Source organism: Dipteris shenzhenensis, chromosome 17 (genome assembly GCF_047967505.1).
Source record: "Dipteris shenzhenensis isolate YYH24624 ecotype China chromosome 17, Dip_SZ_1.0, whole genome shotgun sequence".
Classification (NCBI taxonomy): Eukaryota; Viridiplantae; Streptophyta; class Polypodiopsida; order Gleicheniales; family Dipteridaceae; genus Dipteris; species Dipteris shenzhenensis.
The window spans coordinates 2,313,949-2,341,205 of record NC_141612.1 but is presented as its reverse complement, the minus strand read 5'-3'; the positions used below and the strand labels follow the sequence as shown (position 1 = coordinate 2,341,205).

Genomic DNA, 27,257 nt, shown 5'->3' with positions numbered 1-27,257 from the left:
GTCTTGCAATACTCAGTCATTCCGTTTCCCCCATCGCCAATCCTCTCTCACCCCATCTCTGCCGCTCCTCCGCCCTGCTTCCTCAGCTTCTCGGCTTCCCTTCCAGCTCCCATCTCTCCTTCACACCTGCCTTTGCCCTTGCTGCACTCATAATTCAGCCTTTTTTATCGGAACCTCCGCCCTTTCCTTCTTGATTTCACACCTTCTCCACTTGGAACTCATCTTCCTCATCGATAGATTGCAGAAACGTTTGAGTTTGCTGTCCTCACCAGTTTCGTTTGCGGATGCCTGTAACGAATGCCTTCAGCATGGGATTTTGCCGTCTTTCGGCTCTGCTCCTATTGCTCTTGCCGAGCGACGTGCTAGCTCTTTCTCCTGAAGGTGAGTCTAGGGCTTCCGTCCTCGATCGAACGCTCCGGCTTCAAGAGGCAGCAAGCCTCAGAATTACCAATTCGTCCGCTAGACGTTTTTCACGGCTCACACAAATCCTTTCGTTTACAGGCCGGGCGTTGCTCCATTTTCGTTCGGGAATAGAAGACGACCCGCACTATGCGCTTGCTACGTGGAATCCTTACGACGAAAGCCCATGCCTATGGCGTGGTGTCCGTTGTACGAACGGAAAGGTCACAAGCTTGTAAGTGGAACGCCAACGCTAACAATCATTGTTTTAATATCTCTCATCGGTGATTTTTTTTCTACCACGAAAAACAATCCGTAGCTGAACAGTTGGATGTGCCAAGAAAAGAGTTTTTTTCGGGTGATGAATTGCACGCTTGGGGGGAAACACGGCTGCCCTCTCTCGCCACCTCTCTTCGGTTTCGGTTTATTCATAAAACGTGTTAGAAGATTGGATGAGTTGTGAAGGGCTACAGATCGCTGGATATGCGTTACTCCTCATCCACAGATGAGATGTAGTTCTCTTTGTAGAAGACAAAAAGGCCGTTCAAACACACCTGGATGCACTAGGTAAATTCTGCCAATACTTGCAAAGACAAAGGTCATGATAATTGGACAAGAAACAAGCACACGTCCTTTACATTTGAAGGGACATCACAATCCATAGGTATCCATGCGCATGATTATTTTCCCAATGTCTGTAAGCATACATAGGGCTTGAGTTTGAGAAGAACTACAAGTGGAATGCATGCGTGGAAAGAAGATTCGTAGGAGGCCCGAAAGCCTTATACAGCTTCCAAAACCTTTGGAGCTGGGAAATGAGGAAGTTTCTGTACACAATGCTTGTTCAAACGGTGGTACTATATGGCTGCCTAGCTTGGGTACCTGGCTCTCCATAGAAAATTGAAAAAGAATAGAAACAATTCACAAAGGGTTTCTAATAGGAAAGCTGGGGAGCAAAGTGTAAACCCCCTACCCTCTCATGCTAGTAGACGTAGGAACGATATCTCTCAAAGGGGTAGCACTTCTTTACATTCACAAGGTGAAGATGGATACAAGCAGGCTCTGAAGGTCTAGGATTCACCATTTTTGGCCTAGGCATGCAACAAGAAGCCAGAGTGGCCATACCACCATGGCACACTCAAGGGTGTTGTGTTATTGTCTAACTCCATGGGATAACATTAAGGAATTGAGGCTCCATAATGATTGATAGCAAAATGATCGTGGCCAAACCTCTTATATAGTACTAGCCCCAAAGCTATATTTTAGTAGGACTAGAAGTTAGCCCTAGATCTTTCCTTGAGGTGCCTGTCTCCAAGATCCTTAGCCATGGGGGGTCTCTTCCTTGGCTAGTACCGATCTCACCTTTGTGAATACATCACTGAAGTCACATACAAGGGAACTACAGCTTGCTGTTTTATGAGATCTCCATCCTCAAAAGAGCACTTGGCGAGAGGTATGGGTGGAGGCAGCCTTCCCACCTGTTTTGCCATTTTACTCATTCGTCTACATGCGCCCCTTTCCTTTCCTTACATGGGAGAATTCGGGACATTTTGTGAATTGAATTACAATGGAATGCGAAGGTGAAGGGTGTTCATACTATTCAAAGATTACAATAATATCACAAGTTGAAATATAAGCTCAGCATCATGCAGCTTTTTCACTCAATTCGTACCACCTTTAAAGCTGATTGCATAGTAAACGACTCTCATTTATGATCTTGGCAATGGAGCATTTTATCTTCTTCTTTGTGGCCTGGCATTGACCTAGGTTTGCCTCTTTTCTCAATCTGCCTAATAATTTTTGAGTTTGGGTCCAAAGTCCCATGCCCTTTATTTTATGTCAATGATTAAAAACTTATTGCTTAATCATGGCTAGCCGGATCTTTGCCTATGCAGAGGTGATAGAAACTCTGTATGTCTGTTTTTGAATAAATGTTTGAAGTGTACCTGTGATTTGCACCCATTTTGGGGTGCTGAGGAAATAAGTTTGGATCTCTACACTATTCACTGTGCATGATGGAGTTTATGCTGAAGCTTTGTGAGCAGAGTTTCTTGAAGACTGAATGCCTTCAAGAAACCTGGGTAATCAAGTTTGTGACTAAACCTGGGTGTTACATTCATATACACCCCTCTCATTTGCCAGTTGGAAGAAAAATAAATTTAGCTGTCGTGTGAAATGAGGTCATGTCTGAGTTTGATCTGAAGCCTTGTGAATAACTTTCTACTTTGGTGTTGCAGAAAACTTGCAGGTCTCTCTCTCAAAGGGATTTTGTCACCAGAACTTGGTCAACTGACAAGCCTTCGAGAACTGTAATATTCCGCCCCCTTTGCCCCCTTTCCCCCCATATGGCGTGGATTGTGAAGTACCTTTGATTAGGCCTTTGGATCTGCCAGTTCCATTCATCATGCATTTTTTTCACGGGGGAAGTCTGTCAAAGGTCTTGAGATTGTGATGAGGTTGTGTATTGAAGGGGTTGTATTCCTCTCTTGTGCGGAAGTTTACCACTCCCTATTCACTTGGGTAGAATTCCATGAGCTGCTTATGTGTGAAGCCCTGTGTGCAGGCTATTGCGGGAGAATGATCTCATGGGGTCCATTCCCTTTCAGTTTGGTGAATTGGAAAAGTTGGAGGTCCTTGATTTGGCTTACAATAAATTAACAGGCCAATTGCCTCAAAACTTGGGAAACCTTTCGAGTTTAATTAGGCTGTAAGAACTTAACCTTCTTGGTGAATTTTCATTGCTTGGTTTGTTGCAGCATCCGCCGCATGCTTTGTGTAAGGCTGCAAGTTTGACTGACACTGTCTATTGCACCACGTTTTGCAGCTACCTTGAGAACAATAGACTTGAAGGAGTTATACCCTCTGAGCTAGGAAAGTTGAGAAATCTGTATGAGCTGAGCGTGAGCATGAATAAATTAAGGGGTACCATACCAGGAGGAATAAGCAATACACTTGTGGCAGCAAATAATGGGTGAGCGAGGTTTTATACATTTCCGTTTTTTGTTATGCGTTTTCACATATTTATTATGACCTAAGAATTGATCTGTCTTATTAGTTTAATCTCTTCTTTCTCTTTTGTTGTGCATGCTCCATATCTTGTTCTAACATACTTTTAAAAAAATCATGTGTACTGGTAGGATTGTTAAGGCATAACAATGTGCATGAGAGACATGCATGCACACAATTCTTTCTTTCTCTAAAGAGAATAAGCAACTAAGTATAGGGCACAACTCTCATGAAGCATGAACTGAGATGAGATGCGAATCTGATCAGCTGAGGTATGCCGTCATCACCCAATAGAATGGAATAAGTGTATCCAGCCTGTCTGTCCATGGGAGCATCTGCCTGAATCATGTAATGTAGAGCCATTGGACTCAGTGTAGAGCCGCTGGATTGAGCAGGGGAGTTGTGGCCCAACCCCCATCCTATCAGTGTTTCTGAGAGACCAAAATGATCTGGGTCAAAGATGCACAACGTGGTCAAAGAACCAAGGGAGAGCCTAAGTGTTTGTCCATAGTATCCGTTTCTGTTGTGAAGTGCAATATAACATGGAGATAACACATTATCTCAGGAGTCAGAAAAGCAAGCTGCTTGAAGCAAGAGCTAGAGTGCAGGAAGTCATGACATGGCATCTCTAAATGTCGCAAGCGCATTGCTTTGGAGAAGAAAGAACAGCAAGGTCTTGCAGTTGCAAATGCTCCTGCTGCCCATGATCATCCCCATGAGGCAGCAAACTTGGTTCAAGATGAGTGGGCATTTGTTGTGACCTGCCATCAAATTCGGAGATGCATACTTCAGCCTTGTCTATTTCAGATTCGAAGTCAGCCTGGTATTTTGACACCCGTGCTTCTAAGCACATTACCTCCTACAAATCTCTATTTCAATCCTTGAGTAATGCTTCACATGGGGGCATTGTCATTTGTGCAAACAATGGAATTGGTGAGGTGCTGGTCACATCATTGTCAGGTGATACAGTGACCCTTTTGGAAGTTTTGTATGTTCCAGATATCAAGAAGAATCTCATTTCTATTTCGTCCCTCTCCACAAATGGTTTCAGAGTTATTTTAGATGGTCATTGTTGTGCCGTGTATGATAATCGGCACGATAACTGTATTATACTCACCGAGACACCCTACAGCGGGTTGCATCATCTTGATACTTTAAAAAACAGTCTGCTATAGAAGCTAATGCCATTTCTGAATATGCGATTTCCAATACTCACTTATGGCATGAGAGATTGGGGCATCTAAACTTTAATAGTTTGGTGAAAATGCATTCAAAGGACATGGTGGTAGATCTCCTACCCATGCATTACAAAACATGTCTGCGAGGGCTGCTTGTTGGGGAAAATGCATGGGTTCCCATTTTCAAAAGACGGGACCCTTGGTGCATCCAGGAAGTTGCATCTCGTACACAATGATGTATGTGGGCCGAGGCGGACATCATCACTTGTAGGATACTACTACTTTGTTACTTTTGTGGATGACTACACTAGTATGTGAGAGCATATGTTTATACTATGGTTTACATCCACTGTTGGGCGTTGATGACGTCAGTGGGAATGTCATAGTAGCTAGTCCTTGCTATGTGTGATATAGTTAATGGTTTTCAACCTCATGAGTGACTATCATGAGATTGAAATTGCACTATGTTGTGTTTTTAGAGGATGCGTTTGGGCATGTGTAACGTGGCGCTGGAAAATCTGTACACTTCTCGAGATACGTGCTGTAGCTGTGGAAGTTGAATCTCCAATTAGGTAGACTGTTGGGAGAGAAGGGTAAGGAGAAAAACACAGCACTAGGGCCCATAAATAAGGGCTGCCCCCCCCCCCCCCCCCCGAAGGTCTTTATTGCAATAGAATAATCTTTGTACAATTTTGAATACATCTGGGAGGCTAGAGGCCTTTCTTTTATAGACTAGGCCTAGCAAAAAGCTAGGGCCTGCTTTCTAAAAGCTAAGCTTTCAGGCTTTTCTTCCTAAATTGGAGGCTTTAGGTGCCTTTTTAGTCTTGTGGGCCCTTTTTTAAAGAGGTGCCCCCCTTGTCCTTGCTTAAGAGCCTTGTGGGACCTGCTTTTTGTGCTTTTCTCCCCAATCTTGAGTCCTTTTGCACTCTCTTGGGTCCTACACATTGCACAAACAAATTCCAACACTTTAACCCATTAGAGGTTAGCGAAATGCATGCATTCTTAGTTCTTGGACTGTTTCTAGTCCCTTGTGGGTGTCCCTACAGTCTTGTTTTTACCAATGCAAGGCAAAAGTAAACAATAAGACTTATTATTGGTTAACCAACTTTACCATTCTTTGACCGAAGTCAATTCTAATAAAGATTACTCTTTATTTTCTTAGGAGAAGTCCCAAATGGTGACAACATGTTCCAGGATTTATCTAGATATATGCTTCTGCCGTATTAACAGAAATGCAAATTTCACCTTGTGAAGTTTTCGTCCATGTTGCGGTGTGTTGGTATTGCGATAAATTTTCTATCTTAAGTGGTGCGTTGTCCTATCAACTAGTTTTAGATGCTCGTCTTGGAGAGACTAAAATGAAATCACTTAGTCTTCACAAGCAGTTGTAGCTTGAATGAAGAGATTTTGGACTACTTTTTGATTAGTTTTCTCCTTTAGTGCTAGCCTTTGTCATGGTTGAGTTTGCCCTTCACCTTCGGGGTGCCGACAAAAACTCAGTTACGAAGACTTTGTATAAATGGACGCTCAAGTATGTGTGGGTATGTGGATTTGTATGTGTGAGAGCATATGTTTATACTATGGTCTACACGCACTGTTGGGCGCTGATGACGTCAGTTGGGATGTCATAGTAGCTAGTCCTTGATGGAGTTTGTGGTTTTCAACCTTATGAGTGACTATCATGAGATTGAAGCTGTACTATATTGTGTTTTTAGAGGATGAGTTTGGGCATGTTCCAGGATTCATCTAGATATATAACTCCACCAGGTTCACGTGGATTTATCTCATGAAATTGAAGTCAGATGTCTTCTCTAGCTTCAAGCATTTTTAGCAGAGAATGAGAGTGGGGAAACACTCTTGACACTCTGCATTGATTGGGGGGGGGTGAGTACTTATCCTAGGAATTCGTGTATCCTCTTAGCTGGGGCATAAGCTTGATGATAAGGCCATCAATTGCATTTTCATGGGCTACAATTCGCAGAGCAAAGGATACAGGTTTGTTTCAGCCTATCGCAGCAAGGTAATTGTCAGTAGAGACATGGTTTTTGTTGAGCATTGTAAGAAATCCTAGATTTACTATATTTAGAAATGTGCCAAGGAACATAAAGGAGACTGAAATAGTAGAGAACAAGGAATATTTGTATTGCTTGAGCGTCTGTAGTGTCTGTAGTGTCATCCATACAGTTGGGCCTCTCTTATTTAGAGAGTGAAGAGTCACACATGAAAAGGTGTGTACTCCAAAGTGTATGTGCATGAAGAGGTGTGTACCCCTTGTGAAGGGTGTGACCCTTGATGAGAGGGTACATTACAATAGGAGTGTCTCTTCCATAGAATGTCTCTTGTGAAGGGCTGTGCCTCATAGGAAGTGTCCCGTCGAAAGGGCATACCTGGAAAACTTAGGATCTCTGTCGGATACGATATTCTTGGGCAGTCCATGGTGTTGGAAGATGTGTTGTATGAAGAGTTTGGCGATGTCCGGAGCCTGTGCACTTCTTTTGCAAGCAACAAAGTGTGCCATTTTGGACAATCGATCAACAATTACCATAATCTGAGTGTTACCTCTGGAGGATCGTGGTAGTGTTGTAATGAAATCCATGGAAATACTTTCCCACCTTTCAGTTGGAACTGGAAGAGGCTGAAGAAGTCCTGCTGGAAGTCGTCGGCTTGCTTTCATTTGTTGACAAGATAAGCAAGATGTAACTATTTTGATGACGCTGCTTTTCATCTGAGGTCAGTAGTATGTTGCATTGAGTAACCTATAAGTCTTGTTGATGCCTGGATGGGCAGCATAAGGAACTACATGATGCTCTTTTAACAAAAGACGTCGAACATCCTTGTCATGTAGTACACAGACGCGATCTTGATAATACAGAAGGTTGTCCGTATAAGAATAGGATGAGAAAATCTTCAGTTCGGAAGTCGAAGGTTGATCGTTTGAAAGAACTTGTAATGTTGTGCTGAAGTCTTTATCATTGAAATACTTCCCTTTGAATGAATTCGGAACATCCACAGATAATGTAGAGATTACCATAGCTGATGCTAGAGTTAACCTACTGAGAGCATCTGCAACTACATTGCGTAGTCCTAGAATGTACTCAATGGTCATGTGAAAGTTGGTCAGAAACTCAACCCAGCGTGCTTGTCGAGCGTTCATGACTGGCTGAGTAAAGATATACTTTAGAGAGTGATGGTTTGTCTTGACCACTGAGTCGGCTCCCATGAGATAATGTTTCCAAGAGCGATAAGCATGTACAATGGCAAGAAACTCCTTATCATAAATTGGGTATCGGGTTTGGATATCGGAATGTTTATGGCCGTCAAAAGCAATAACTCTGCCTTCTTGCATCAAGACTGCTTCTGTAGCGATGTCGGAAGTGTCGGTCATGACCTTGAATGGAAGGTTTGGATCAGCAATAGCCATAACTGGTGTGGTAGTGAGTGCTTGCTTGAGTTGTTGGAAACTATACTCTGTTTCGGGAAGCCATTGAAAAACTGCTGTGCTTTTCAATAATTCGGACATAGGAGCTGCGATTTCGGAAAATTGATAGACCTTTGTATGGTAGAAGTTTGCCAATCCGAGAAAAGAGCGGACATCATGAACATTCTTAGGAGTAGGCCAGTTTCGGATTACCTCGACCTTCTTGGGATCCACAGAGATGCCTTGAGTTGAAATAACATGTCCCAAATATTCGAGTTGGGTGAGTTGGGTCTTGAAGAACTCACTCTTCTCAATGTTGATGTAGAGAGAATTTGCGCGGAGAACTTCAAAAACTTGGTGAAGATGTTGTTTGTGCTCAGGTAGGGATCTGCTGAAAGCGAGGATGTCATCGAGGTAAACGATGACGAACTTATCGAGAAAAGGCTTGAAGATGTCGTTCATTAGTGTCATGAATTTGGCCGGGGCATTGTTTAACCCAAAAGGCATGACCAAACACTCATAGTGTCCATACTTTGTTCGGAAAGCTGTCTTGTACTCATCACCTTCTCGTATGCGAATTTGATGATAACCTGAACGAAGATCAATCTTTGAGAATTGTGTTGCGTGTAGAAGTTGATCGAAGAGGTCATCGATGCGAGGCAATGGATACTTGTTTTTGATAGTGAGCTTGTTGAGGGCTCGGTAGTCGATGCAGAGGCGCATTGACTTATTCTTTTTTCCCACAAGTAGTACAGGAGATCCGAAAGGGCTGCGACTGGGCCGAATGTGACCTTTGTCGAGTAGTTCGGTCACCTGTCTTTGGATTTCTTCATTTTGAGTGTAAGAAACCCGATAAGGAGGTTTCGACGGTGGATTACTGCCGGGAATAAGTTCGATTGGGTGATCCACTGGTCGTCGAGGTGGTAACTGCTTTGGCAATTCCTGTGGAAAAATATCCAGGTAGGGCTGGGAAAAAGTTGGTTGAGGTATTCAGGAGGATCCTTTGTTGGGGTCTCCTCTACTGCCGTAACCAACAGAAATGAAGGCTTTACTTGACATTTACGAACCCACTTTTTTACTTGTAGGGCAGAGGCAACTAGGGCTAAAGGAGAGTCCCTAGAACCAGTTAGCTCAATAAGTTTTCCCTGGTGGACAAACTGGATAGAATGGCTGTGGTGGTGATGTTTGCTTTGAGGACATCAATGCGTAAGGAGGGGTTTAGGCCTGAGATGAAAGCATGAAGGCAATCATCATCAGTTAAGCTATCAATCTCCAGCATCAATGTGGTGAATTGAGAGATGTAGGAAGACAGGGAGCCTGTTTGCTCCAACTGTCTGAGTTTTGAACGTGCTTGGAAGTCCGCATTGGCAGGTATGAATTGCTTACGGAGCACGTGTTCAAAACGTTCCCAAGTTAACACACTTTTGCCGTCCTTTCAGCGTCGTCGCCACCATAGGAAAGCTGTATCCTTGAGGAGGGAGACTGCCAAGGTAATCTTTTTGCCTTCAGTGAGGTCAACAGTATCAAAGTACATGCGCAGTTTTGCAAGCCATTAGTCAACTGTTCGGCGATTTTGTTGACAAGTGTAGGCTTCCGGAAGTTTAATGTCAAGTCTTTTAGTTTTGGAAGCTTGGAGTAAACGGTAGTGGGCACGGAGTTCAGTGTTTTCTACCTCTGGTGGGAATGAGTCCACATAGTCGTCTGGTTGCGTCACGTCATTCTCTGTATGTGTGGTACTGCGAGAATCTTGGAGTAGTTGGACTTTCTGGACCAAGTCGGAGATGATGTCTTGAAGCTGGGAAATTTGAAGTTGAAGTAGTGCTTCGCCTTGTAAGTTGACTTCAGGGGTCTTTTTTGGACTTGAGTCGCTTATCTTCGGAGAGGCTGCACGCGAGCGTTGCGACATATCTGAGGTCCCTGTGAGAAGAGCACGAACCTGCGCTCTAGTTTGTACCATGCTTGGAAGAAGATTCGGGTTGCTCTCTGAGGTTGCTCATGTTGGAGGGGGCAGGAGAAGCAGGATGGAACCAGCTGTGGAAATCTGGTAAAGGAGGTCCTGTCTGAGGTAACATTGGTGATGCCGAAATGGGTGTTACTGCTCGTGAGAGTACAGGGGTAAGGTGGGGGGCATTTCCTACAGGCAGGATCGAAATTTGCTCTGATACCACTGTAAGAAATCCTAGATTTACTATATTTAGAAATGTGCTAAGGAACAGAAAGGAGACTGAAATAGCAGAGAACAAGGAATATTTGTATTGCTTGAGTGTCTGGTGTCATCCATACAGTTGGGCCTCTCTTATATAGAGAGTGAAGAGTCACACATGAAAAGGGGTGTACTCCAAAGTGTATGTGCATGAAGAGGTGTGTACCCCTTGTGAAGGGTGTGACCCTTGATGAGAGGGTACATTACAATAGGAGTGTCTCTTCCATAGAATGTCTCTTGTGAAGGGTTTTGCCTCATAGGAAGTGTCCCGTCGAAAGGGCATACCCTTCCACAAGTGTCCATTCATCAAACCATCCATAAGTCTAAGATATAGAGAAAGGAATACGTCACAGATCGTGACAAGCATGCCTTTTAACCTTGGTTGGATTTAAAAAAATAGCCATCCGTAGAAGCCTTTGATGTATTTGATGCCATATTGACTGCAGCTGGCCTCTAATAATAATAAGGGCGATAAATACACAATTTATCAAGTATTACTCCATTGGCAAAACATCCACAACAAACAATAGCACAGGGGAGCTAGAATGCTCCTGCTCAAAAACTCAATACACCGATTGGCGGTATTTCTTTATTATTTATTCAACTGAAAATAGACTACAACCAAGACTGAACCCTTCCTGTAGGCATCCAGTTCACAGCATACCCTCAGCAATACAAGCCATTCATGGCTTCACAAGCATCCAATCCCAAGGCATAACCCATCTAACAAACTGCCTCCAACTCCCATTATAGAAATCGTCCAACAATCTCAGCCTTGCCAAGTTGTTACGGCATCGATCCTTTAGCAAGCTAGGCCTGCACTCAGCCCTGGGCTGTTACAGTGCCCCAACTTGTGGATTGCAATGCTCAGCAAGGCACAATAGCTGACCAATTGTAAGAGATCTCATTGCACAATCACTTGGCAAGCAGCCCCAACCTACAAAACCCCACAAACAAGGTCGCCCAACCTTTTCTTGCCTGGAATCAGCCCAAAACACAACGACCAGCCTTCTACTTCCTAGCAACAGACCAACCGCAGCATTCACAGTCTGGTCTCTTTTAGAAATCAGCAACAGATAGGCCAGCGAGCAAAACCACACCTCAAAAACAAATCATCCAGCGTGTAGGAGCCCTGGAACAGCACAAAACAGCCACGAATCAATTCGTCCCTGCCCTAGCACACTTTAGAACAACCCTGCGCAGCCGTAGGATCAAATCGCCTTGCTTCCTGGCTTGGGAATCAGTAGGAATCAGCTCCAGGTGAATTTGCCTTGCTCCATTGGCGCCTGAATCAGCAAGAATCAGCCCTAGATGAAATCGACTTGCTCCTTTGGCACCTGAATCACTCAGCCCCAGGTGAAATTGCCTTGCTCCTCTGGCCTGGAAATCAGTAGAATCTAGATCCAAATGAATTCGCCCAAGCAGATACTGCTCCAGAACAGCTAGGAGACTGCTAGAACAAACTCGCCCTGGCCAGAACTGCCGAGAATCAGCTTGTGGACAGCAATAGTCAATTTGCCTCTCTTCTTGGCAGCCTCTTGTACACACGAATTGGGCGATTCACTCTCCTGGACGCCTGCAAGCCTACAACTGACCCCTCTTGCTCTGGGTGTACCTGAATTTGGCTGTTCTTGGCCTTTGGATACAATTGGCATATTTTAATCCCAAAACAGTAAATGGACTCTTCTGGGGTTACGAGAAAATTACCCCAAGGCACAATTAATACACCACCAAGTGCACACTTTGCCTGGGGTCTCTAGGAATTAATTCCTCGAGCCTGATACATGTACCAGGACGCTTGGAATTCCGGTACCACCAAGGTCCAAGGTATTCACGTGTAAATTCAATTATGTTAGAATTCACAAATAAAATTATGTCGTCGTTACATACCCCCCCCCCCCCCCCCCTCTTGACACAAGGCAAACACCCTCGATTGCCATCCACTGATGAAGTACATGAATAAAAGAATTGATCAGATTCACATATGTTCACATGCACTTCAAAACCAACATCCGTAGAGCCATGGATAACAAATCATACATCAATGCAAACACATCGACTAGTACACTGCTCATAGAAGTCCCACGGTAGGTATACTGTCAGCTCAGTACCTCGGGTGAAACATGTAGTGTCACCAAGCGACTTCTAGACATCTGGGCTTGTCCGTGACAAGGATGCGGAGATACTACTCCCCTCTTGAGTATCAGGCAATACTCTGGACCTGCGCCCTGCTGAACCTGAAGGAGCCTCGACCAAGGTCGGCGCAAGCTGAAAAGCTTCGAGATAAAGTGCAAAACATAGGGTACATCCGCCAGCTCGCCCTCCTCCAACCACTTTGCATGCAGTGAAGAATAGTTCTTAAATTTCACCAAATAACGACGTGATACTTCACCTTCAACTTTTCTTTCCTTATGCTGTAGGATCCGATCAAGAACCAGGAGCTCATCCATTTCCTCAACCTCTGGCAGTTACTCAGCGGGCATGTTGTTAGGAAAACGCAGCAACACATTGTCACCCTTAGTGAACTGCATATGCTAGCGATGTTTATCTGCAACCTTTTTCTGCTTCTCTGGAGTCTTCTGGAGAGCAAGCTTGACCTTCCTGTAAGCTTCATCCCAATTCTCCTCAAACTTATCCGCCTCAAAGATTTTGTCTTTGGTATGTAGTATGGGTGGGACTTTCTTCCCCCCTTCTACAATCTGAAACGGAGCCTTTCTTGTGGCAGTATGCACCGTATCATTGTATGCAAACTCAACCAAAGGTAAATACTGCTCCCACTGAGCCTTAATGTCAGAAACATAGCATTTCAAGAGATTTAGTACCATTGAATTCGGTTGCTCTGACTGTCCATCAATTTGTGAATGAAATGTAGATGAGAACTTCAATGTAGTACCTAAATTGTCAAATAGCTTCCTCCAAAAAAGACTTGTCATCCGAGGATCCCTGTCATTGACAATAGATTGTGCACAGCATTTCGTGGTACTTAAAGATATGCTGCATAAACAACCTTGCCATGTGATTTGTTGTACTTTTCTTCGTGACGGGAATAAAATGAGCTTGCTTAGTGGAGCGGTCAATAATGGTCCAGATTCCATCATGTCCCGTTTGCGTACGAGGAAGATTGAAAAAAAATTCCATGGTGATACTTTCCCACAGTCTACTAGGGATTGGCAGTGGCTGTAACAAGCCCGGTGCCTTCTGTTGATCATACTTAACTTTTTGGCATTTCAAAGTATAGTAATGCTCCACGCTTTGACTGTGGCTCGATGCCCCTGTGCCGTGCATAGGGTGGTGCATGGCTCTCTGTGATCACTTTGGCCCTTAATTGCTTGGTTACACACAAGCAGGCATGCATCATTAAAAACCCATTCTTAAGCGCATAATGTTCTTGTCGCTGTCCATCTCACAACTAATAAAAATCTGAGCAAAATCTGCATCCTTAGCATACTGGCCCTTTATTTGAATTTTGCTCTAATGCATCATGATAAGCAATAGAGATTGCAAATACCTGTGGCTTCCTGGACAATGGTATGCCCCACAAAACATCACAATTATGTAATGGCATGATGTAAAACTCTTCACTGTCCACAAGGATCTGTATATGCAAATGCAGCTTCCCAATAATTGGAGTTACTGGTGTAATGAGCTCGGGATTGGCCATTCCGGCTTCATAGAGGGTCCCATCGCCTATGCACGAATACCAAGCCTAGCTGCAAGTTCAGGGGAGATGAAATTAGCTTTGGCCCCTAGGTCAAAGAAGATCAAGTTGCAACGCTATCTGATCTCTCACTTTACCCTAAGTATGGCATAACTTTGTATCTCTCCATGTGGTTTCTCACTTATCACTTCTGGCAATAACCCCACGGAGGGCTTCATCTTTTTGCCCCTATCATTCTTATCACTCTTGTTAGCTCTGTTATCAGTAGGTTCTTTCCTTTTTCGGTTAGGGCAATTATGAGCCACATGCCCTTCTTCCTTATAGTGAAGGAACTTGTTTGCATCTTTGAGAGCCTGTCTCTCTTTTGGACTTATCCACTTAATATTCGGACCAGTGCCCTTGTTTGTCCTTTTGCCTACAACAAAAAAAGCTTTCCAGTCTTTCCAGCATCCTCTTTCTTAGAACCCTTCCAACCACTGGACTTCCCCTGCAATAAGGCATCAACTGTTGTGGCATTTCAATCAACTGTGACATATTTGTGACCCGTGTTTTTGTGCAATAGTCACGGATCTCCTTTTGGCAATCGACAACAATATTTCTCAACTTGTTCAGCAGTGGCACATGCCGATATGAACTAACAGGTAACAGTGCTTGCCAAAACTTCTATTATATTCCTCGAGATTATGGCAGCTGGCTGCATTTGTTATGCTGGCCTGTCATAACATGAATCCCGAAAATGGTGGTCATCCATGAAGCTGAAAATACTACCCAAGAGATAGGTGCACTGTTCTGCAGCAACAGATTTGTCCACCACTGCAATGCATTCCGTTTTAAGAAAGTAGCAGCCTTTCTAATCTTGAATGGCTCTGTAAAATTTGTTAGAAATGACCCAACAGAGGGTACGCACAATGGAAGATAGTAATGCCCAGGAGCTCACACAATGTGATGGGGGGTGGAATCACAAACTTCTTAACTTATGTGCATAGATGTGCAAGCCAATAAACAGACTGTTCAGAGACAAATATAGAAGCAACACTTAATATTTCCGTCCATCCCGAAACTAGGACAGGATACAATACCAAAAGGTCCTTCTACTACAAGCCTGACACTTCTAGATCTCTGAGCCCACATGCTCCACCTCGAGCATATGTAGACTCTCTGTCTAGATACCTTCCACCTTGCTGTCCAGAAGCCAGCCTAGGTGGGCAGCCACTCTAGCTCAGTCTGCAGCTTCTCCTAGGTCACCTTGTCCTCCTGAATGTAGACCTAAGGCCCCCCCTTTGCTGCTCCTGTCTGCTGTCCTGAGGGCTGCTCCAAGTGATGATGAATGAGGCCAAATGCCTCTCCTTTTATAGGCCCAAGGGGCCCTGAAATGGACCGACCTGGTAGGGCCGACACCTAGGTCTGTTTGGGCCGACCAGTCTGCCCCCTCCCAGTCTGTAAACCGACTTGGCTTGGGGGCTGTTCCACAGACCCGCCTGGCCACATGGCAGCTCGCCATAGGCGCAGGCCTCTGCCCTTCTGCTGGCCCTGTTCCAGCCTTGTTGCAGGTTCCATACAAGGCCCAAAGTGTTAGAAATGACCCAACAGAGGGTATGCACAGCGGAAGACTGATAGTAATGCCCAGGAGCTCACACAGTGTGGTGTGGGGTGTGGAATCACAAACTTCTTAACTTACGTGCATAAAATAGATGTGTAGACTCATCAATAGACAATGAACCAGCCACATAGAGAAACCACCAAAATAATGTATTTCCATCCAAAGCTATGGACACAATACAAAAGAGATAGATACAGAGTCCCACCAATGGTGTGGTCCTCTGATCTTACCACAAGGTACTCCTCCTATCTGCTTGCTATCTCTAGACTCGAGCCCGCGTGCTCCACCTCAAGCGTAAGTAGACTTTCCGTCCAAAGATCCAAACCCCTTGCTGCCCTAGAAGACAGCCAAGGTCCAGCCCTAGATGAACTGTGTCTGCAGCAACTCCTAGTCTCCTCTCCCTCCTGGATGTAGGCCTGAGGGTGTGAGTGTAGCTGCTCCTGCTGCTCCTCTGATGGCTGAGCTTTTGAATGATTTGTTAGGCCTAGGGCCTCCCCTTTTACAGGCCCCAAGGCCTGCTGCAAAAACCGACTGGCAGACCCCTAAGTGTCAACTTTCTGTCTGCCCTAAAACCAACCTGGTTGGCTGCCCCTACCAGCCCAACCAGGGCCCTATATAAGGGTCTTCTCTAGGCCCTTTTGCAGCCTTTGCTCCAGGGATTCAGCCCCCCTGGCCAGCCGATCTCCAGGCCTGATTTGCTGGCTGCAACCAGACCTACCAGCCTCAGCCAATGGTTGACCCAGGGGCTGTTGCTCCCTTCCATGGTTGTGCCTCCTGTAGGCTGGATACCATGTTAGAAATGACCCAACAGAGGGTATGCATAGCGGAAGACTGATAGTAATGCCCACCTCGAGCGTAATTAGACTTTCCGTCCAAAGATCTAAACCCCTTGCTGCCCTAGAAGACAGCCAAGGTCCAGCCCTAGATGAACTGTGTCTGCAGCAACTCCTAGTCTCCTCTCCCTCCTGGATGTAGGCCTGAGGGTGTGAGTGTAGCTGCTCCTGCTGCTCCTCTGATGGCTGAGCTGTTGAATGATTTGTGAGGCCTAGGGCCTCCCCTTTTATAGGCCCCAAGGCCTGCTGCAAAAACCGACTGGCAGACCCCTAAATGGCCGACTTTCTGTCTGCCCTAAAACCGACCTGGTTGGCTGCCCCTACCAGCCCAACCAGGGCCCTATATAAGGGTCTTCTCTAGGCCCTTTTGCAGCCTTTGTTCCAGGGATTCAGCCCCCCTGGCCAGCCCATCTCCAGGCCTGATTTGCTGGCTCCAACCAGACCCATAGCCTCAGCCAATGGTTGACCCAGGGGCTGTTGCTCCCTTCCATGGTTGCGCCCCCTATAGGCTCTGTTGGAGGCTGTCCATCTGCTCTTTCTTTTCTCTTGGGCACATCCTGGCCTAGGTCTCCCTCCCCCACGCTCTCCTCATATGGGGGCTTACAGATGGGGAGGTGACCTTTCCAACACAAAGGCCCTGCCATGCAGGCACCTTTGGCCACTGTGCAAGGTCCTGCCCTTTGTCAGGCTTCCAACAGCCCTGTTCTCCATTAAAGAAGCCTCTGTACAGCCCTGTACAGCAGGGCCGTACCCTGCTGATGTCAGCGTGCCCTTCACAGGGCCTTGTTGCAGGCCGTACGCCTGTCCTTTTCTTTGACAGCTGCCCACATGGCACCTCATGTGCTGCCCATGTGACAGCCCCAATATCACTAGGTCTACCTCCCCCATGCTCTCCTCATATAGGGGCTTACAGATGGGGAGGTGACCATTCCAAAACCCCCTCTCACCGACACCTCCAGGCCCAATGCCAACAGGTCGGTGACGATGCTCTAGTAACTCCCTGGTCGTAGACCTCTGAAACATTGCAATGTCGAAATCTTTTCCTGGCTTTTCATCTAGTGGCTCCTACTCTACCAGGTCTGGTTCCGCTTCCACACACCATCCTGGTACACAGGTCCATCTTTGGTAGCACCTCTTGGCACCACCTTCTTCAGCCACATTCCCGCCTTCGAACTCGAGGAATCGAACCGTCACAATCATCTAGTTGTCCCCCTCATAATGAGTGAACAACCTGGAGTCTTCCAGGCACCATGCTCTGAGGGTCTCTTTCAACCCGTCCTTCCTTTGGCAAGGTCTGCAACCAATGAATATTTCTAGATAACCTGGACCATGAAATCTCGCTGAGTTCTCAAGCAGGTACTCTTCTGGCTTCTGTACTCTTTGTTCATCACCTTCTAGCAATCTGCGTCCGAGATTTGAAGAAGCACCAATACTTCCCCTTCTGCCTTTGAAGAAGGCCAATTCCTTCCAATCTCGTATCTCTTGAGAAAAATGAAGAGCAGAGTCTCTCCAGAGCATGCTATAAAGGTTGCAAAATATCAAGTACATACCAGACTGTTGTACTGCCTGTGTGTTTGCTTTGAAAGCAAACCATGTACCTCATTGAGGTAGCCACCAAGAGCCTGTGTAATCTTGTACTGTCCGCTTCTGAAGTACAGCATCCATTTGACCATGAGACCCCAGGGCCCTCCATGGAATCCATCCTTGTGTTAGTGTCAACAGCCACGCACCTGGAAGGTACCAAGCGCTCCATGCTGTCCTTCACCTTCACAAAGGCATCTGACTTCTCGTCGACCCACATCTTTATGTTAGACATCCTCAGTGTGATTTCTTGGTCAACAAATCCTGACCTCGGTAACACTCGGTGATGTCATTAGGAACAACTTTTTGATTACCACACTCACAGTAGAAGCACTTCTTCTTTTGCTATATTGGGCTGCATACCACATAACATGCCTTGCATACCCGGCTGGAAGCCCATTGCATAATTGCCATACAACCCAGGGCCTCCTCCTGCTTGACCAGCCATAGTCTGAAACACGGATCCTCCTCCAAAAATACTCCTCCAAAATATCCTGTGTGAGCACCTACATAAGGAAAAGCTTGCTGCCCCAAAATTGCAAAGTGAAAATTCTGATTTGGGCCTTGCATACAAGCCTGGCATCGGAGGCCAACTGTGCCACCTGCTCAGCAGCCTGCTGTCCTTCCTGTGGCATGGGCCCAGAAAATGCTTTTGGATCACCCTTTGACCCCTTTTCTTTTGAAGAAGCCTTCCGCCCCTTAGCCTTTGACGTGCCTTGCATCAATTCAGCCAATCGTGGATTTTGAGTGAGCTGAGTTATGGCTCGCATCATCGTAACCTTCTGCTCCCAAAGCAAAGCATCCGAATCTCCCTCATCAGGTTCTTGCTCGATATCTTTGATAGCGACACGCGAGAGCCAGGTTGAGTCACTTATGCTCATTTGCATATTGCTCACCTGCAGTAGTTCCACCATGCAACCAGAGACCTCATCACCTTGTTCTGGGTCATCATCCTCCAATCATTACTCACTTGAGTATCACTGTGCGGCATGATTCCTGGAAAATTGCCTTGCTGTAATTTATGACTCAGCCAGTAATACTTGCTCCCCAACACGGCCACGGGCTCCTCTCTTACGAAAGTTGATGATATATCCCGGCAATGGAACCATGCAACCGGCCTCTAATAATAATAATGGCGCTAAATACACAATTTAGCTAGTATTGCTTGTTGGAATACTGAAAGGAAAGAGTAGAGTGGACACAAAATCAGAATACTTGCATATAGAATGAAGAAGAAAGAGGTCCTTAAGTAGGCACCTCATACAAGGTCACTGACATCACTGATGACCTCAAAGCTCCACAATCATCTCCTCAATCTGCTCCTAGATTCTCTCAATCATCCTATGTGGCTTTTCCACCACCTAACTGTGCTTGTGGGCACCTAACTATGCCTCTAGCACTCACACATAGAAACATAAGGTGTGCCTGAGGCATACACCTTGAGATATCCCAACAAACCCCCCCTCAAGGAAATGCCTCAGGCTATGTCAAGGATACATCTAGTCTCATAGTTTCTCATGCCATCTCATGGTGGTCAAGGATAAATCTATGGCTAGGTTCTCATGCTAGCAAGGGTTCCCTTGGGTGTAAGGTAAACAGAAAGGGATACAAACAGACCTTCCAATGGTTATCTCCCCTACATGTACATGCACACAATGTCTGTAGGAGGTACCATGGAACAAAACATACACATGGCCTACATCATAATGTGACCAGAGGTGTTTACAAAACACACAACACACAATAATTTATTTTCATTCATTTTGGAGGACTATCCAGGCTGAGTACCTTGACATAAAAAGAGAGATCTGGAGCATACATAGAGATGATTTTCAAAATGCATAATCTTCAAAAGATGCCTCATCTTGTGGAGGCAAAATATCCATGTCAAGGCAAGGTCTTACCACATGGGCAGTGTCTAGTGCCTTATAAGATGGTACTATGATAGAACAAGTGGATTTGAAAGTCATATCCTTCAAGAGAACAATTATCTTGTCATCTCCATAGTTGTGTAGAGAAGCATATCTTAGGTGTCTGACCTTCATCTTTTTCTTGTACTTGGAGTCAAATAAAAGTGCCATGAGAGGGTAGATCTCTGTAGTTGCTTCCTTTTTGGCAACCATTGTTTTGGCAATCTTCAATAAGGAAGTCAGGTTGGCATTTTCATCCTTTGTAGCATAACAAGACATTGCTTTATGTTTTGGCTTTTCACATATTTGGCATAAGCAAGCCATGAGAGGCTCTAACCCAAGTATTGGGTAGTGTCTTCTCTCTTACAAGTGAAAAAGAACTGAAATACTTCCAAAGTATAGGCACTTGATGTAGCAAATAGTAGTGACTAGTTTTCAAACAATGATGCTACTTTTTGCATGCTTCATAGGAGTGGATGAAATAAACACTTTCCAATCACAACCAAGTCTAGCAAGTCAAAACAAAACTGAAGCAACACTTGTAGTGAAGTTATTAAAAACTTCAAAAGACCAGAAATGCTAGAGTAGCATTTTATGTAGCATCCTTTTCAAAAGTATGTCAAAACTGTCAAAACTAGAGAGCTGAACTTGGAGGGCTCATATCACACTCTTCAAAGCAAAAGAAAGAGGGCTTTCTGAGGCAAAAGAAAGCTGGTATACCACAGTAGATCCTCTGGGAAGAAGAGGCGAAAATATGCGTCAGGTTGCCTTCACCTTCATGAACAAAGTCGACTGGTTTTTCTCTGTTTTCTCCTTCAATATGCAGCCATTGCTGCTCAGATTTCAGCACAAGGTAGCTCTAGGTATGGACTAACTCCCCCTGAAAGGAATTAGAGAAAGTCGAAGCAGGCGCAGAGAACTTGCAGCAGAGAACTTCGACGACTTTCGTACAATGGCGACCAGCAGCGCGGGTATTTCGTCGATTCCTTGCAGCCAGGAGTTCGCCCCATCTAGGTGGATCTTCAGCTGGAAGGGCGTGGGAAATGAGTGAGAAATGGAGGAGAACAAGCTTAAGCAAGTTTTTGGAAGAAGAGGGAGAGATGGTGAAGAAGAAGAAGAGGAAGAAGATGATGATGTGGCAAAAATGGGCTCAAGGGGGATCAAATGGCTCTGATACCATGTTGGAATACTGAAAGGAAAGAGTAGAGTGGACACAAAATCAGAATACTTGCATATAGAATGAAGAAGAAAGAGGTCCTTAAGTAGGCACCTCATACAAGGTCACTGACATCACTGATGACCTCAAAGCTCCACAATCATCTCCTCAATCTGCTCCTAGATTCTCTCAATCATCCTATGTGGCTTTTCCACCACCTAACTGTGCTTGTGGGCACCTAACTATGCCTCTAGCACTCACACATAGAAACATAAGGTGTGCCTGAGGCATACACCTTGAGATATCCCAACATTGCTCCACTGGCAAAACATCCATAGCAAACAATAACACAGGGAAGCTAGAATGCTCCTGCTAAAAAATACAGTACACCGATTGGCCCCAAATCAGCTGGTGCCCCTTGCGGTATTTATTTATTATTTATTCAACTAAAAACAGATTACAACCAAGACTGAACGCTTTCTATAGGCATCCAGTTCACATCATAACCTCTGCTCTCAGCAATACAAGCCATTCATGGCTTCACAAGCAACCAATCCCAAGGCATAACCCATAGCCTTGTGTTGAAATTAAGTGGATCATTGTGCTTGTCAACAAGTCGAGCTCTTGCAGTTATAGTTCTCAGCTCTCAGGACTCATGGCTTACTTGAATTTCATCACAACATTCTGAATGATGAGTGCACACAGCATACCATCAAAACTCTCATCTAAACACGCTCCAAGCCATTAATGGCCAATCTTTGTCAGCTAACTAGGTAAGCTATAGAACAAATTTGAAAAATAGAGATCCCGCTTTATGTTTCATGGCTTACTTGAATCTCATCACTACATTGAACATTCTGAGTGATGTGTGCACACAGCATATCATCAAGAGCACTCAGCTTAAAAAGACATTATTAATCGGGTTAAACACCCTCCCAAGGTCCATGCCATAGGTAAATCGCCCCACCCATTTGAGAAACCAATTTTCAATACAAATTATTCCTTTCTTTAGGTTATTCAAGTGAAATGGGATTAACCTATGTACAAAGCATAGGTTAATTGGTCAATAGTACTCCCTGACATTTCTAGAATCAAGTGGAGCTATTATTTCCTTTGGATTTCTAATATGTGTGATTAGCATTCTATTGAGACTTTGAAACTACATAGGGGCTCATTGGCCCACAATGAGAATGAAAGTAATGGGCAATTCTGAACACTTGCCTCTTTGATATTGTTAACTGTGGTCATGTTTCTAATTTTTGTATCCAGTATATTTCTTGACCGTATTTAGCTTGAGATTAAATATGCACATTCTTTTATTGCCTTAGTCATTGCAGTCTGGAGTTTGCATTTTCTTGTAGGTGTTTTGAGCTGTTAATCTGCAAGAAGCTTTATCAGTTTATTTCCTTGTTTTCTAATGCAGGTCCCAGTCTAGCAGCAATTTAGAGACTGGACTCTGTAACATGAATTATTTGCGGATGGCGGATTTTTCTGGCAACTACTTTGAAGGAGACCTGCCTACTTGCTTACACCATTTACCAAGGTTTGTTTTTAGGAACCGTGTTCCTTTTATTTAAAGATAGGACTTCTTAAAGTTCTGTGCTTGCTTATGGTGAACCTGATCTTGTGTGGTCATTCATTTCTGAATGTGCACTTGCAAGTTATCTAAGCTGCAGCTGACACTTCAAAAATATCCAAAACCAAGGGAAATCATATCTCAATGGTACAGCACTGTGCACATCATGTCTCAATGATACAGCACTGTGCACATCATCCCATATTAAAAAATGTGGAATCTGTCATGGATCCCAAACAAAGAATGCACTGTAACTTAAAGTGGATTTAGATATAGGGGTGTTGGAGGAGTAATTATGTGGATGCCTAGAAAAAAAATTGACATGCTCTCTAGTTGTACGTCAGAGAGCTAGTAATGCCATTTTTTACTCTTACACTACATTCACCTCGTATTAGATTGCATAAATTGTGTGTGTATGTGAGAGAGATTTGGTCTATGAATCGTAAAGCAAAGTGGTGGTGGAAAAGATTGAGCTGCAAATATCTATGCATCAACAGGTTTTTTTGTGGCAGGTGTTACTTGCAGTCATTCCATTTGGCCAAATTTTGGCATGTAGACACATTGCTCCTGCAGTTTGTCACATATGTTTGGCTCCAAGGGAAACTTTGCCTCATCTCTTTTGGCACTGTCCTGAGTTTCGTGATTTTTTCCACTAAATACAGCAATGTCTCAGGGCCCGGTTTCCTAGTGATTGTTTTGGCAAGCACTTCTTTTATTTGGGATCCAATCACAGAGGATCTTTTGTCGGCATGGGTTCGTTATTGGGGACTCTGGATTCTATGGAAAGATTAGAAATCATAGAGTCTTTGGTGATCCCACTTTTCCCAAGTTTCCTTTCTTCCGGATGTCACTCCAGCAATCATTTAATGATTGCTTGTGTGCTTGTCAGATAGAGTATCCTGTATACTTGTCTTATAATGATATTTTCTGATGTTGTAATTGCATGTTCCCTTTCTGGGGACTACTCTTTGTAAGATAAAGCTACATGGATTTTCACCCCCCCAAAGAAAAGGTGTTTGTGCGTGCACGTGCGTGTGTCTGTGTGAATACCCGAATACATATACATATAGATATCTTTCACCCCTCATACGGTGGTGATACACTGTCTGCATATTTTGTGCCTATATTTGTCATTGTAGAGGATTGAAAAAGTAAAATCTCATGTTATCAATTTTCAAATTGATTTAGCATTTTCTGGTGAATGATTCTGCAGATCAAGTTTCAATAATAATTGTCTGTCAAGTGGCGGGCTTCAGCATCAACGCTCTGTCCAAGATTGCATGAAAGCAGCCTCATCTTGTAAGAAAATGCTTAAATCTTTTGACCATATAAGAGTACTCCCTTCTTCTCAGATGCCTTAACAAATTTTGTGTGACCAAGGCAACATCCCTTAAGATTATCGGTCTGTAAGTTTTTTTGAAAGGGCTTTTACTTAAGAGTTGAAAGTATGTATTTCTTTTCCTTTTTGATCATGTCAGTCTCTGGTGAATTTCTACTTTTTGTAGAATTCCTATTCTTAATATGAGAAAGGTGGTATGTGCATGGATGTGGATGGGTGTGCGTACTGCATGCTCGTGCCATTTTCCGTACTTGCTAGTGGGGATCCATTAATGCAGCATATCATATCTATATTTTTCTACCTGATATTGTGCTCGTTACTGTTGCATCTGCATGCATGCGTCATAATTTCACTGTGAATCTTTATAAAATGTCTAGCTGTGCTGCAGCAGTAGTAAAATTCATTATCTTTAACGTGCCGCTGTGCAAGTGAATTTTTAATCCACGGAAAAAATATTCAACGTAGGAGGACAATGCTTTGTCAAATGCCAGCTCATACTGCTTGTGGTTCTGTGTGGTTTTCTGTTTAAGGGGTTGTAATCGTATTCACAGTTTGCATTGATCTGCTTGGCAGTGTTCATGCGACATCTTCTTGGGATTGACGGTGCAGCTGGAGGTCCAGCACCTCCAAGCGGTAATATCACCAGTTCTGTTTGGGAACTATCATCAGAAGCTCCAGTACCATCCTCTGCTCCTGTAATGAAGCTTTTCTCTACTGCACCTGCATCCACACCCATTGCTTCTCTGGATTCACCAGTATCAAGCCCCTCATCAGCTCTGCAGCAGCCACCCTCTTCACCAAATTCAAGGCAAACAGTTGTCTTGGCTGCTATAGCTAGTTCCGTAGCACTATCCTTGGTCTTTATCAGTATTTTTGTGTTTTTGTGCTATCGACACAAGGGTGCTGCAGTTAGACCTTGGAAGAGCAGCATGAGTGGTGAACTTCAAAAAGGATTTGCAAAAGGTAGCCCTAAGGCAAGCGTCTTTGAATATGATGGTTTTGTATGAAACACGTGTCTCTCTTTAGAGTTTGCATGCTGTCTGCACCCCTTTGTAGTATTCGTTTATGCATCCATACTAAATTGTCGGAAAATTTAAATTGATGTCATTTTGAATGAGCATATGGATGGGGTTACCATAGTTTTTTTGATGGAACCTATTCATGACCATTGATACCATCAGTTTTGGAAAGGAGGTAGGCGGGTAGCATATACTGAGACCCCTACACAGTCGACATCATTCTTAAAAATGGACTGCCTTGCCAGAAGGCAATCAGGCTGAAAGTAGCCTTAGATGCACTGAATGACCCAGCGAATCCCCTTGAATTTTGACAATGGTTGATCATCAATCCGTTGTGCACTTCATATATATGTGTGTGCTTCAAGAAGCTAGATCTTGTGTGGTTGAAGTTATATTAAAAGGTTGCTTCCAAAACTTGCTACAATGGGTCCATGTATTTGCTGATTTCTACTGTTTCTGCTGCAAGCTGTTTGTGAGATTATGTATCGGCATGTTTCTTGTTTCCTTTCACTGGTGAGCTTTTGCTATTGGGAAAAGAACTTAATTTTCAAGGGATAATATCATGTCGGTAACAATGCAGGCGTTCCGGCAATCAGCCGGGTAGAATTGGAAGCGGCTTGTGAGGATTTCAGCAATATTATTGGAACTTCACCGGATATTGTTTTGTTCAAGGGCACACTAACAAATGGTACAGAAATTGCAGTAACTAGCATCAGAAAATCTGCAAAAAGTTGGTCAAGTAATTCAGAATTGATTTTTTGGAGGAAGGTAAATCCGTTTATCTGCTCACTATTACAGTTAAATGAGGAATCCCGACTTTTCTCTACTCTTTTTGTTCTTGTATTTTTAAGGGCCTTGTTAGCTACTAAGCCTCATATTTCAATTGGCTCACAGGTTGAAAACCTCTCTCGGATGAAGCATCAGAATCTTGTCAATTTACTTGGTTACTGTGCAGAGGAGCAGCCATTTGTAAGGATGCTTGTTTTTGAATATGTCTCAAATGGAACAGTCCATGAACACCTTCACAGTGAGTATAATTGTTTCTCTTTCATAGTATGTTGGAGATTTCTATGTTGCATGTTGGGTCTACTTGTGTTTTTTCACAATTTCAATGTGCTCTGTCCTTTTAGATAAAGAATCCGAACATTTAGATTGGGCAACTCGCATGAGAGTTATTATGGGGGTAGCATGTGCTCTGGAGTACATGCATTATGGCCTGGACACTCCCATTACCCACACAAAGATCGATGCCAAATCGGTGTATCTGATGGAGAACTATGATGCTAAGGTTGGTAACCTTTGAGGAAGAAAAAGACTCTTGCACTCGAAGTTGTACAATTGAAGATAATATATGCTCTGAGCTTCTGATTGGAACTAGACTAATAGGATTGCTGGAATTGTGAAATTGCCACTCAGCTGGCTGACTTTGGAGTGTGGAAAGTATCGTCTTTACAAAGAGACTCAAAATCTTCTAGTGGAGGAAGTGATGCCATTGGCCATGATGACCTGGAACTATCAGATAGGCTCGTACCAGATGCAGATACGAATGTTTCTGATTTTGGAGTTTTTTTACTAGAAATAGTTTCTGGGAGACAACCTCACTGCAAGCAGCGTGGATCTCTCAATGAATGGGTAAGCATGAGATCTGCTGGAATTCAAAGATGAAAGTGCTTTGTGAACCTGTATCTAGTTCTCTTCTTTATATGGATGTATTGTTCCCATTTGAAAGAGCATAAGCTTTTTCACACATAACTTATGTGATGGCTTTGGCTATTTACATTTACAGGCGTCCAACTATCTAAGCAATCCAGGGCTGATTGATCATATCGTTGATCCATCTCTTCAAGGCTACAACTTTGAAGAGCTTAAGGTGATTTGCAATGTGGCACTACAGTGTTTACAAATAGATATATCGAGGACACTCACAATGAAGCAGATTTCTGCCATTCTGAGCTCTTCGCTTGGTTCTCTCAATGAACCTGCGGTGTCTAAATCGTCACCTCTGCTGTGGGCAGAGTTGGAAATTCTGTCACAATACTAAGTCACCTGGCTGTGTTCTGCAATGGACATTTATAGTTGTAAATTTGGTTAGAGCTGTTTGATTCATCCATGTGCAGTGTGTTCCCAAGGATCTTTCTTGCTGAGCTCTCATGTTTGAGTGTTTCTGCAAGCTCAAATTCCTTGTACTATAAATTGCAGGAGCTGTCTTCTAGGATTGCTTTCGGACATCGTTTTTGCAAAATTCATGTGGAAATTACAGTAGTCTGTATTGGAACAGCATACTGGTGTAGTATGTGCTTATTTTAAAAGAAGAATAGGCAGCTGTGAGGTTTTCTTAGCACTACCTAATGGAGGGTAGTGATTCAACAATAACTTGCTAT

At 44.0% G+C, this 27,257-nt stretch overlaps 1 protein-coding gene across 2 annotated transcripts; it reads left to right on the top strand.

The window, feature by feature from the left end:
* On the top strand, window positions 1–27,257 carry LOC147891517 (putative LRR receptor-like serine/threonine-protein kinase At1g63430). 2 transcript variants are annotated; one of them, XM_087388740.1, is made up of 13 exons: window positions 1–381; window positions 502–634; window positions 2,637–2,708; window positions 2,963–3,106; window positions 3,224–3,370; window positions 22,366–22,485; window positions 23,732–23,817; window positions 24,431–24,490; window positions 25,457–25,644; window positions 25,771–25,903; window positions 26,007–26,164; window positions 26,293–26,508; window positions 26,663–27,257. In XM_087388740.1, exons 1-13 carry the CDS (start codon window positions 285–287, stop codon window positions 26,915–26,917), a joined length of 1,809 nt encoding a protein of 602 aa, XP_087244866.1. In that variant the 5' UTR covers window positions 1–284; the 3' UTR covers window positions 26,918–27,257. The 2 variants fall into 2 exon arrangements, with proteins under 2 accessions (XP_087244866.1, XP_087244865.1); XM_087388739.1 differs by having other exon boundaries at window positions 24,431–24,820; window positions 26,663–27,254.